This window comes from Nicotiana tabacum, chromosome 7 (assembly GCF_000715075.1).
Source record: "Nicotiana tabacum cultivar K326 chromosome 7, ASM71507v2, whole genome shotgun sequence".
Taxonomy (NCBI): domain Eukaryota; kingdom Viridiplantae; phylum Streptophyta; class Magnoliopsida; order Solanales; family Solanaceae; genus Nicotiana; species Nicotiana tabacum.
This window is the reverse complement of record NC_134086.1, coordinates 26728669-26742510: the sequence shown is the minus strand read 5'-3', so window position 1 is coordinate 26742510 and position 13842 is coordinate 26728669. Positions and strand designations below refer to the sequence as shown.

Below are 13842 nucleotides of genomic sequence, written 5' to 3'. Positions count from 1 at the left end.
AAAGAAGAAGCCCGGCATAAACGAGGTCAAAAGAGAGGGTTTAAGTTTTTACTAGTGAATCAAAACTCATGCAGCTTTTCTTCTTTGTATTGACCTATAGTTTTTCTCATAAACGATTTTTCTCGTTTTTGGTTTTTATGTTTTAGTTTCAATCTAACTGATTTTTACACTATATGTATATCTTATTTACTAACTTTAGATTTATAGCAGGTCATTAACTTTATATTCTATATTATACCAAATTATGCTTATTATATATAGGGTCACATGTTGGTATAGTTTATCTTAACTTGATGATGTGAAAAATATATAATCGTGGGTCCACAGAAGTAAAATGTGTTGCGGAAGCCAAATGTATATAGTGTGAATAAGTCACAACTACTATACCAAAAATTATGACATCCACCAAATAATAAATAAGACAATAAAACAACAATAAAGGAAACACCAGAATTTACGAGGTTCGGCTAATTTTGCTTACTCCTCGGACACAACCAATATTTTATTTCACTCCAAAATACAAGTGAAATAATACTAAAGAGAGAAGATACAAATGCCTTAAACAGATGAGAAGGCAAATGAGAGGTGTGTTTAAATCCTAAACATTAAGCCTTCTTTTATAGGGAAAATTTTCCAACCAAATGGCTAATCCACCGATGTGGGACTTTGCCAAATTCAACAAATCTCCACCTTGGCAAAATTTCACATCTTCAATATTCTCTCAATAACAAATTTTGGTTGTGTCTTCATCTTCAATCTTCAGTGTTCAACAATGTTGATCAAATCCAAACAATGTTGAAACTTGACCGCAGTCACCACTTTTGTCAGCATATCAGCAGGATTCTCTGTAGTATGAATTTTCTTCATCGTGACTCCACCTTCTTCTATGATTTCTCGTACAAAATGATACCGAACATCAATGTGCTTCGTCCTTGCATGATAAACTTGGTTCTTCGCTAATTGAATAGCACTTTGACTATCACAAAAAATTGTGATACCTTTTTGTTCAACACCAAGCTCTTTTAGCAATCCTTGAAGCCAAATTGCCTCCTTCACAGCCTCTGTAATAGCCATGTACTCTGCCTCTGTTGTAGACAAAGCAACTGTTGACTGCAAAGTAGACTTCCAACTAACTGGTGCCTTTGCAAAAGTAAACACATAACCAGTAGTTGATCTTCGTTTGTCCAGATCACCCGCAAAATCTGAGTCACAATATCCAATTACAGACTGATTATCTTCCTGCTCAAAAACTAACCCGACATCTACAGTATTATGAATATACCGTAGAATCCACTTCATAGCTTGCCAATGCCCCTTTCCTGGATTATGCATATATCTGCTAATAACTCCAACAGCTTGTGAAATGTCAGGTCTCGTACAGACCATTGCATACATCAAGCTACCAACAGCATTTGCGTATGGTACCTTTGACATATACTCCCGTTCAACTTCATCCTTTGGCGACATAGTAGGACTCAGTTTAAAATGGGGAGCAAGTGGAGTACTAACTGGCTTAGTCTTGTCATCTATGCCAAAACGTTGAAGTACTCTCTTCAAATATTCCTTTTGAGATAAACAGAGTTTCTTTGAACGTCTATCTCTTATTATCTCAATGCCAAGAATTTTCTTTGCCTCACCTAGATCCTTCATCTCGAACTCCTTCTTCAGTTGAATCTTCAACTTATCAATTTCTTCCGAATTCTTGGAAGCTATCAACATATCATCAACATATAGGAGAAGATATACAAAGGAACCATCTTTAAGCTTGCGCAAATACACACAATGATCGTATTTGTTTCTCTTGTACCCTTGCCGCAACATAAACTCGTCAAATCGCTTGTACCATTGTCTAGAAGATTGTTTCAATCCGTACAATGATTTTTCAAGTTTGCACGCCATATTTTCTTTTCCAGCAACTTTGAATCCTTCTGGCTGAGTCATGTAGATTTCCTCCTCCAAGGTTCCATGTAAAAGCGCAGTTTTTACATCCATCTGAACTAGTTCCAAATCCAATTGTGCTACCAAAGCCAACATAATTCTAATGGAGGAATGTTTTACCACTGGAGAAAACACTTCATTGTAATCAATTCCCTCCTTTTGAGTATATCCTTTGGCCACCAATCTTGCTTTGTAGCGAACATCTACTTGGTTAGGAAATCCTTCCTTCTTTGCAAATACCCATTTGCACCCAATTGCTTTCTTTCCCTTCGGGAGATTGGCCAATCTCCATGTATGATTCTGATGAAGGGACTGTATTTCATCATTCATGGCAATCCTCCACTTATCTTCTTCTGAACTTTGGACAGCGTCTTTATAAGTAGTAGGAACATCATCAGCTACAATTGAGGTTGCACAAGCAACCGTCTCTATGAGACGAACATGTTTCGTTATTGTTCTTTTTGGCCTGATGGTTGCTATTGATTCAAGTTGTTGTTGAGGTTCCTGAGTTGGAATCTCCTCTACTGGCTCTCCTTCCAGAGGGTAATCTTCATTTGTTTCCTCCTCTGCTTCTTGTGTAGGAAAAATAAATTTTCCCTCAAACTCCACCTGCTTAGGAGCACCTTTATTTTGTTTGGTATCTTCTGTTACCTTATTTACCATAGCAGATTCATCAAAGGTAACATCCCTGCTGAATATTACTTTCTTTGTCATAGGACACCATATGCGATATCCTTTGACTCCAGAAGTAATTCCCATAAAAATAGCCTTCTTTGCCCTTGGATCCAATTTTGACTCCGTCATATGATAATATGCAGTTGAGCCAAACATGTGCAAAGAGTTATAATCTACAACAGGTTTTCCATACCATTTTTCAAATGGTGTCTTGCCATCAATAGCAGCAGATGGTAGACGATTAATGAGGTGGCATGCATATGTAATTGCCTCAGCCCAAAATTCTTTGCCCAAGCCAGCATTGGACAACATACACCGTACCTTCTCCAGCAAGGTCCGGTTCATACGTTCTGCCACTCCATTCTGTTGTGGTGTATGTCTAACAGTGAAGTGTCGGACGATGCCATCATTTTCACAGACCTTATTGAAATGATCATTTTTGTATTCACCTCCATTGTTTGTGCGAATACACTTGATCCTCCTGCCTGTTTGATTCTCCACCATCGTCTTCCATTTGAGAAAAATTCCCAGCACTTCATCTTTGTTTTTCATTGTATACACCCACACTCTTCGAGAAAAATCATCAACAAAGGTTACAAAATAGTGCTTCCCACCCAATGAAGGTGTTTTGGAAGGACCCCAAACATCAGAGTGTACATAATCCAAAATGCCTTTAGTATTATGGATCGATGCACCAAATTTAACCCTTGTCTGTTTCCCTTTGACACAATGCTCACAAAACTCCAAGTTGCAAGCCTTTACTCCTTTTAACAATCCTTGATCTGATAGAGTTTTCAAGGATTTTCCTCCAGCATGTCCCAAGCGCATGTGCCATAGCTTGGTTGCTTCTGCCTCTTTGTCATCACTGGATGTCACTGTCGCTGTCCCAATAACTGTACTGCCACGATAACGGTACATATTATTATTCTTCCGATTAGCCTTCATTACCACTAGTGCACCAGAGCATACTCTCATCACTCCATTTTCTGCAATGATTTTGAACCCTTTTGATTCTAGGGCTCCTACAGAGATGAGATTCTTTTTCAAATCTGGTACAAATCGAACATCTGTTAATGTTCTGATCATTCCATCATAGTTCCTTAATCGTATTGAACCAATGCCATATGAGGTAAGAGGGCTGTTATCCGATGTGTGGATGACTCCATATTCTCCTTCTTGAAATTCCACAAACCAGTCCCTGTTGGGACACATATGATAGCTACAAGCCGAGTCCATCAACCATATGTCTGATGATGTTGATGACTTTGTTGTAACTAATGAGAAGTCTGAATCATCACAATCAGCTACATTTGAATCCATAATGGCCTTTCCATTGTTATGTTTGGCCTTATTCTTCAACTTCGGACAGTCTTTCTTCCAGTGCCCTTTTTCTCGACAAAAAGCACATTCATCTTTGCTGGGTCTGGATCTTGACTTGGATCTTCCCTTCTTTGTCCTCGTTTGATTTTGAGGACGACCCCTCACAAACAGTGCTTCTCCTTCTCCGCCCTTCTGTTTTTCTCGCTTTCTTTGTTCATAGCTGTACAAAGCCGAACAAACTTCTCTGAGAGAAACTTCGTCATTTTCATGGAGTAGAGTAGTTTCAAGGTGCTCGTACTCATCAGGAAGTGACACCAACAACATTAAGGCCAAGTCACCATCATCATAAGTTGTATCCATATTTTGCAAATCTGTGACCAACTTATTGAAACTGGTGATATGTTCATTCATCGTGGTACCAGGAACATAGGTGAAGTGAAACAGTCTCTTCTTCATGTACAATTTATTTTGACTATTTTTCTTCAAAAATTTATCCTCCAGTGCTTTCCATAATTTACTTGCAGAAGTTTCCTTTGTGTATGGATATTTCTGCTTTCTAGCAAGGTAGGATCGAATGGTACCGCAAGCAACACGAATCTTGACTTGGATCTTCCCTTCTTTGTCCCCGTTTGATTTTGAGGACGACCCCTCACAAACAGTGCTTCTCCTTCTCCGCCCTTCTGTTTTTCTCGCTTTCTTTGTTCATAGCTGTACAAAGACGAACAAACTTCTCTGAGAGAAACTTCGTCATTTCCATGGAGTAGAGTAGTTTCAAGGTGCTCGTACTCATCAGAAAGTGACGCCAACAACATTAAGGCCAAGTCACCATCATAATAAGTTGTATCCATATTTTGCAAATCTGTGACCAACTTATTGAAACTAGTGATATGTTCATTCATCGTGGTACCAGGAACATAGGTGAAGTGAAACAGTCTCTTCTTCATGTACAATTTATTTTGACTATTTTTCTTCAAAAATTTATCCTCCAGTGCTTTCCATAATTTACTTGCAGAAGTTTCCTTTGTGTATGGATATTTCTGCTCTCTAGCAAGGTAGGATCGAATGGTACCGCAAGCAACACGGTTGATAATTCTCCAATCTTCTTCTCCAATAACATCTGGTCTTTTTTCTTCAATGGCAAGATCTAGCCCTTGTTGAAAAAGGACATCTAGAACCTCCCCTTGCCACATCCCAAAATGTCCGGACCCGTCAAATATTTCTACCGCAAATTTCGCATTTGACACAATTCTTGTCATAAGCGAAGATGCCAATGATGACGTATTGTTGACACTTGATGTAGATTCTTCTTGTTTATTGTCTCCCATATTTGACACAAATATTATTTAATAGCTGACGACACAAATCAAGATTATTTCCTTTCTGATGTAGAAGATCAGACTAAGCTGCAACCACAGAGCATACTCAGACAGAACCTTGACTCAGTTACCAAGATAAATCTTTTCTGATGTGGAAGATCAGACTATGCTGCAACCACAGAGCATACTTAGACAGTACCTTGGCTCTGATACCAATTGTTGCGGAAGCCAAATGTATATAGTGTGAATAAGTCACAACTACTATCCCAAAAATTATGATAGCCACCAAATAATAAATAAGACAATAAAACAATAATAAAGGAAACACCAGAATTTACGAGGTTCGGCTAATTTTGCCTACTCCTCGGACACAACCAATATTTTATTCCACTCCAAAATACAAGTGAAATAATACTAAAGAGAAAAGATACAAATGCCTTAAACAGATGAGAAGGCAAATGAGAGGTGTGTTTAAATCCTAAACATTATGCCTTCTTTTATAGGGAAAATTTCCCAACCAAATGGCTAACCCACCGATGTGGGACTTTGCCAAATTCAACAAAATGAAGTACTAATCTTTGGCGAGTAAGACAGAGTACATGAAGTAGAAAATAAGTAGGAAAAGGGAACCCATAGCAGGTACACCAACAACTTGCTAACGAGATCTCTCAAGATAAACAAAACAAGGATGAAAAATAACAGAAAACATAACAAATAAGCGCGCGCACACACATACACAGAAATTATGAATTTGGTTTGTGGTACGCGTACATAGTGTAAAATGTTTGGAGGAATGTGAGGACGAAAATTAATGTAAAGTATTGTGAAATTGTATTGACCCATGGCGGACGATCAAAATAATTGACTTGGAATTTTGCAAGTCGGAGTTTTGGACAACTGATCTCCTCTTCACCAGCAACTTCCTTAAGAATTCTTGCTACTTTTTCTGTATGTTTCCAACTTCCTTGTATAATTTCATGCAAATGAAGGACTCTGGCATCTTCAGATGTTTGAATCAGCTCATGCATGAATCTTAAATACGACGTTAACTCTCGTTGATTCTCATCAAATTTTTGAGCAGCCTCATAATTTCTCAGAGATTGAAATAGTAGTTTAGTATGCGCATCAACAAAGAATGGAGGCAAGGATAGACGAGGATCGAATGGATAAAACCATCTTTTGAAATTAATACCTTTGATTCCTCTTCGCTCTACCATCTCGAATTTTATGCCTGCTTGGTTCAACTCTGAAGCACTTTTAAACTCTCTTTTCTGTTCAGTTGAACACCGACAGGTCTGATTATTACTCGTGTTGGTCAACACGAGTAATGAATCAGTTCCGCTGTTGCCGGCTTCCAAATCAAGTTCATCATCTGAATCATCTTCGCTTTCGTCTTTATTAATATTGTTCTCTGGTCCAAGAAGTCGCAGGTGCAGTCCGTGGAGAATAACACAAGGTTGATGCTGCAATTCCCACGCCCAAATAGGGATTCTCTTCAACCCCAGCAATAGTACAAACTCGTAAAAGACCATCTTAGCTAGATCGGACTCGGGTTGCTCGTAGCTGCCATTTGCTATGATCTTTTGGAAATAGTCTTGATTTATGATTTGTTTGAGAACCAGCAGGGGGATTTGGTTGCCAACATGAAACATAGACGCAATGCATTTACGTTTCTTGACTCTGTTGCGTGAAATTTCTCTGAAGAATTCGTGATCCGTAAGATGGTTGTGGATACCAAGGAAAAACAAGGACAGTTGGATGAAAAAACAACTATCTTGTATCATCATCGTCCTGAACTCATGTCCTGTCATTTCGGCAAAACTTCTGTCGGTTGAGTCATAAATATTTCTTGCTTCTTTTTCGATTGATCTGATTGAAGATATGTATAAAGCCTTGTTCTTTTCTTCATTTCCGGCAGGGGATCGTAAAATATGCTGCCATAGTTTTTCCTTCACGGCTCGAAAATCGTCCGTGTCTGGACCATATAATGGGCCAAATCTGATCAAAGGAGCCGGCTCCGCGGTATGTTTGCATATCCTGCGGCGTAAAAGCTTCTTTGTGCCACCAAACTGAGTTGGTTTGTCCTGCTGCTGCACATTCAACGGCATCTATCTTTCATGAAATTTTAACGATAATGTTTTTGGTAGTACAGTTGTTGTTATGGTATTATCATCAATGGGAAAAGCTGCAAGTTGTTACTCCATATTTTTTTCGAAGTTTGACCAACATTTTAAAATATATATTTTTATATAATTTTTGAATATTCAAAGTTAATTTTAAAATACTAAGGTCAACTAATCTAATTTAGCTTTAAAGTATAGTCAAATTGCCTCTCGACAAGAGAAATATGTCATCTAATTTAAAACACCATTTGGCTCTCCCTTTTACCAACCGACAATGCTGGGAACGTTTTAAGAAACTGGACTTTCTTCCCTACTTCTCCCTAGAAGACTAAAAAATAAAAAAATAAAAATCTTGGGAAGTCAGAATGCAACAGAGTTTTTGACAAAAATCATCCTTAAACTATGGCTCAAACCAAGGCTACATCCTTATTTTATCCTAGTAAACAAAAACCATCCTTATACTATTTAAAAAGTTGCAAGAATCATCCTTCCACTAAATTTTATCACAAAAACTAACAGCATCGTCAAAAGACCATGTCCATCACGTGCCTTTTCTCCTCAATTTTCAAATATTGTCCCTCCTACCCAATCAACTTTTCCAAGAACGTGCTGACCGTCTTCTTTTTCCTTCTTAATTTTTGTTTCCTCTCTTTCTTCTTCTTCTTCTTCTGCTTCTTCAAGAAAACTAGCAGGATGAACTAGGTGCTGCTTATTTCTTCTTTAAAGTTGCTGCTATCTAATGAACAAAAATGGCCTACACTGAAATAACTTCTCCTTAAGTTATCTTCTTATAACAAGCAGATGATAACAAGAGATTGGCACGACCTTGAGGTGGAAGTACATTATGATCATGTAAAATCTTATATTTGTGTCGAGCTTTGATGAGGGTGCCGAATTTTTTTGTGTCAGTTTTATTAGTCTACCTATAAATGAGAAAAATTAAAAGGTTCTAGCTCTAAATCAACAACCTGAAAGTCAGAAACTAGATTAGTTCTTCCATTTGTCGGAGTGAGTGGTTTCACAATAGTTGAGCTAAACCGAAGTTGGAGTCACATTTTAAAAACAAACCTTGCATCATCACCTCAAATTAAAGATAGAATATCAAAATCTACCGTACGTGCATTGAAATACATGCTGCTGCTTAGAAAGTGAAAACTCTTCCACTATTTTTAAAGGCTTTGCACTTTCCTCTCCAAAAAGGAAGGTAGCAAGAAATAGTATAGCATGAGATCGGAGAGTTCCAACTTTCCATATGAAGTTCATATGGAAAGAAACTTCTAGTTTTGAAGTCTTAGTCCTTTTTGGCAAAGGTGGAAGACGTCGGGTAGGAGGGATAATATTGGAAAATTGAAGGGAAAAGGTACGTGATGGACATGGTTTTTTGATGATGCTGTTAGTTTTTGTGATAAAATTTACCGGAAGGATGATTTTTGCAACTTTTAAATAGTATAAGGATGGTTTTTGTTTATTAGGATAAGACAAGGATATACCCTTGCTTTGAGCTATAATTTAAGGATGATTTTTGCCATCGGCATTTTAAATTTTAAAAAGAAAACTTTTAAATGATAAATAGGAGGAACACGAGAGGGAAATGGGCGTAGGGAATTGAACCCCGCCAACAGGATTGAAGTTTAAGCAGCTAATGTAATGCATCGTTTGATGAATGTAAAATTGTTACACGAGAAAGTTACTTGTGCCGTGATTTTACTAAGCTGAGGATTCAAATTCAAGCCTGGTGAAAATATTCTTATTGTATGCTGTGGTTGATCTAATATTTACTGAAAATAAATACAAATAATTTTTGGAATTTAGGGAGGAGGTTCATGATTAACCATGCAGCTTGAGATGACTGATTTGGGAATAAATTTGATTTTTTTTCTGATATCAAATCCACAGAATATTCTTCACCGACTTCAAATTTGAGGCAAGAAGTCTTGGATTGAATTAAGAGTAATTAAGAGATTGCTATATCTCGGATAAATGATGAAAATTTATTTAAAATTTCTAATTTTCGCCCTCAAGAAATTAAGCTGGCGTTTGAACATAAATTTGATGGAAACTTGAAAAAAGAGTTTTTGAAGTTGTATTGAAAAATAATTTTTGAAAATTGAAGCTGTGTTTGAACATGCATTTTATTTGAAGAAAACTTGAAGTTTTGTGAGTGGAAGAAAATTTTTTACCCAAAAACTACCCTATATTTCATAAACAAACAACGTTTTCCAAAAAAAAAAAACAAAATTTATGACCAAACAGGAGCTAAATTCTTTAGTCCCCGTTAAATTAATTGTCCAATACTTCTCCCGCATATTCGCTTAAAGAAGTAGTGTAGATGAGAGAACGATTAGACTAAAAAAACGTGCAATACCTAAAAGAAATACCAAAAAGAAAGTAAACGACGTGCCAACATATTTTTATTCGAATAGTCACGACTTAACTATGCATTAGGTAAGATGCCAGTAGAACAATAAAAAAAACACGACGAAGTGCTTCGTCTTCATTAAAAATGGAAAAAATATTTTTCCATACATTAGGTAGCCTCTTATTCTACAGAAGTCAACAAAGGTTTTATAATGATTTGCGTATAAGTATGGTTAAAACGTCATTCAAACAATACTAAAAAATTACTTCTAATTTCTGAGAATTGAATGAGAGGCATTACAAATTTGAACTTTGCTGAACTTCTAATTATATTCCTGCATGGAGAATAATTAAGCATGTAATTCAAATGAATTTGCAATAATGATGTTGATTGCAAAAGAAGGGGAGATTGGCGTAACTAGCAATGCTGCTGTCATGTGACCAGGAGGTCACGGATTCGAGTCGGAAAAACAGTCTCTTATAGAAATGTAGGGTAAGACTGCATACAATAGACCGTTGTGATTCGGGCTTTCCCCCGACCCCGCTCATAGCGGGAGCTTAATGCACTGGGCTGCTTTTTTATTTTATTTATGTTAAGTGCAAAGAGCGTATGATTCTACTTATGGACTTGATATTTTATACTTCAATACCATGCAAGAGGAAGGGTGATTTGTATGATGTCCAATTTTTTGCATGCACAGATTATAGAAGGACTTGGTTCTTCTATGTGTTACTTATACTACAGTTGCAGAATAATAAATGCAGAAAGTAAAGAACACAAGTATTTTTACGTAGAAAACACCTGGCTCAAAAGGTGAAAAACCACGACCTACTATCCAGTAAAAAAAATTCCAACACTTCACTAAATCATTGAGCCAAAAACAGCGTTTACAAAACTCTTGTAAGCCTAAGGATTACGTCTAACCCTTTATGGCAACCATCCTCAGACTGTTGCGTTAATTTCAAGTTAACTCTAACTTGAACAATACACTTAGAGTACCTAGTACAAATGCTTCTATAGAAAGCTGAAAGGTACAACTCAAAAGTCCTACTACAATTAAACTAGAATAAAAGACAGATACTTGAAACTGGTTCTTCTATCTGGTTCATGTAGCTTCAGGTTCGCACATTTGAATCACACAGGAATTGCTTGCAAAATGCCTTGCTATTTTGCTCTCAACTCTTATTTAACTTCAGCGTTTAAGTATACCTGTAAAATGAAAACATCCAGAGGTATCTAAAGTTAGTAGAATAGGAAATAACTAGAGTTTTAATGATATACTCTTCCTTGGTGGAAGAGTTCTAGTTATCTTTAACTTCTAACTCTTCCCTTATCTAGGATAGAGCTCTCTTCGAGTAAGGAATCTACTCCTTATCAATTATGCAACCTGTCATTCAGGAGATATCAGATATAACCACTTAAGCTTATCTCCTTCACATGCATGCCTTGTGCTTGAATCTACCCGTGTCTGTGTACACTGTATGTGGACCTGGTTCATGCGTGTATTCTTTTGTCAATCATCAAAACAACCTTACTTAGGCCAACAAATTCCCCCCTTTTGATGATGATAAACTCTGTGCTTTTCATAAGTATGAAACCTATTTCAATTCAGCTCAACATCAACATAATGTTAGAACACTTTCCATTTTAAAGTCACAAATCATCAAGGACCAGGTTCATTAGGTTATAAACATCACTGTCCAAAGTAAAAAAGCATAACCTATCTTCCCCCATTTTGGTATCATTGAAAAGTTGCATAATTTTGTTAGATAACCAAATTTTAGTAGATCTTACTCATTTCCATTTAGGCAACTTCAAATACAATCATGAAGTCAAGTGTCACTTATCAATCTAAAGATATTAGCCATCTAAGAAACATCAACAAATAATTTGAGCAAAAGCAGTTGATTATCATTGATAAGAGTCATCCACAAAGGATAGAAGGAAATAAAAGTACTGTACCATAAGTAAAAAAAACATCCCATTCGGGTCGCTGGTTTCTAACTAGGCTAGGAAGGGTTTAAGGCTGGGAAGGACCGGGTTCTTGATTTCTGGCCTGAAGCAGTTTTAGCATGTCATGAAGAATGCCTTCATTTTCCTCATTTTCCTTTGCAGCTCAGTCCTGAGAGCATCCCTTTCATTTTCTACTTATGTCAGCCTCTTCTTCAGCTTCTCAATCTCAGCATCCTTAGCCCCACTCTCCTGCACTAAGGCTCTCACTTTGCTGTTCACAGGAACCCTCTTGGATGAACCATGTTCTTTGGAAGCAGTATGGACTTCATAGTCACATGCAGTTAAGGTGTTGGCCCCAAAGTGATCTTTGCTTGTGCTCGCATCCCATTTCTTGAGAGGAACCATGAAGTCAGCAAGCACAGTTGTGAGAATGAATCCATAAGGTATGGCATGAGTTTTGGTGCCAGTTAGAACCCTATCAAGGAGCTAGATGATAAAACCCGACCAATTGATCTGCCTCCCACTATCTAGGCACTTCATAAAGACCAGGTCCATGAAGGTGGAAATGTGTCTTCTTTCATGCCTGGGCAACATAACCTTGTTGACAAATTCAAAAAGCAACTTATGGGCAGGCTTCATCTCACTTTTGTACACATCTTTGGGATGTAGCTCTAGCTCATTATCAACAAACTTCCTTGTAATGGAAAGGGAGGTAGGTAGATTTTCTAGGCTTGACCATTCAGCTTTCTGCAATCATTGTACCCTTCAGCAGATACCCGTAGAATCTCTCCCAGTTCTTTGTCGTCAAAGCTCACATTCACCCCTTTCAACATACTGGTTACCCTTCCATTTTTGATCTTATAGTTAGCCATAAACTCCACAATTCTTGCTCGGGCTAGTCTTCCTTCCATCTGAAAGACCACGTCCTTCCATCCCTGAAGTTCTAGCTTTTCCAGCAGCATCACTATTCCTTCCTCCTCCAAGTCCTTGAGGAGTCTACCCTTCAAGATTGGTCTCTTGCCAAACTTTACCATTTTGTCCTATTCTTCATCAGTTTCATCTTCTTGGTCACTTTCTTCTTCTTCCACTACTTGCACTTTCTTGGATTTGCTGGCAGACCTAGTTCTTTTTTCCAAGGTAGAAGGCTCTGCATTAACAGGCTTTGAAGGAAACTTTTTTTTGGTAGTCTTTCTTTTCGTTACTTTTGGAGTCACAATCTCCAACTCATCTGCCTTGTCTTCATCATGAAGAATCAGGTCCATCTCCTCAATTTCAATTGCCTCAATAGGCTCACTCATTTTCTTCTTTCCCTTTCCAGCTGCTTTTCTTTTACTCTCTTCTAAGGCTCTTTCAAGTTCAGCCTCACTCTACTTCTTCTGACTCCTTGTAGCTCTTCCTCTTGTTTGCCCTTGCAGTTCCATAGATTTTAACTCCTGAACTTTTCTTCTTCTTCGGATTGTAGCTATCAGACACTAGTTTAAGTAAGTTTTCGAGGGGTTCCTGCACAGATGGAACAGGTTCTTGGAACCTCTTCCTCAATCTAACCAGCCCATCAGCTGCACTTGCATCACCAGATCCACTACCCCCTTTTTCTCTCCAATTTTCTTCCTCCGCAACAGCTTCCTTACTTAACACCATAGCCCATGTTTCCTCAGTCAACCCAATAGGAGTAGGTGAAGATTCAACCACTCCTTCTTTTTCCTTTCCCTTATGTCACATTGAACGCCCTCACTCCTTTTTTTCTTTTTATTTTTACCACCAATTCTTTCAGACTTAGTGGTCTCTACCCCAACAATAATACCAACAAGAACAAATCTGTTCTCCTATTTTTTAGCCACCTCACTAATGACATCAGAAGCAATATTGAGATCAGAAGTTACCTGTTCTATTTCAAATGAAACAGTTTCTTTCCTCTCTGTAGCAAACTTAAAAGATTCTTCAGATTTTTGGGGTTCTTCTGCTTGGCTTGCTTTCAATTTCTCATTTACTTTCGTGATTTGTTCGTTGCCAGTGACTACTTTATGAGCAAGCATCTTGAACCTTCCTTTCTTAAAGGTGGATGTGGTTGAAGGTGTGATCAAAGGTGTAGGTGATTATTCTTTAGATGGTGAAGAAGGATTTTCAGAAGGTTTTGCCATTGCTGTGTGTAGAGGAGATG

At 37.7% G+C, this 13842-nt stretch overlaps 1 protein-coding gene across 1 annotated transcript; it reads right to left on the bottom strand.

Annotated features, from left to right (window-relative positions):
• Positions 1–5992: 5992 nt before the first annotated feature.
• LOC107790550 (uncharacterized) lies at positions 5993–7357 on the bottom strand. Its single transcript, XM_016612487.1, has one exon. It carries the CDS (start codon positions 7355–7357, stop codon positions 5993–5995), a length of 1365 nt encoding a protein of 454 aa, XP_016467973.1.
• Positions 7358–13842: the final 6485 nt, after the last annotated feature.

What these genes read in the sequence shown, in the direction of transcription:
- LOC107790550 (XM_016612487.1), bottom strand. Translation starts at nt 7,357, where the DNA reads ATGCCGTTGAATGTGCAGCAGCAGGACAAACCAACTCAGTTTGGTGGC.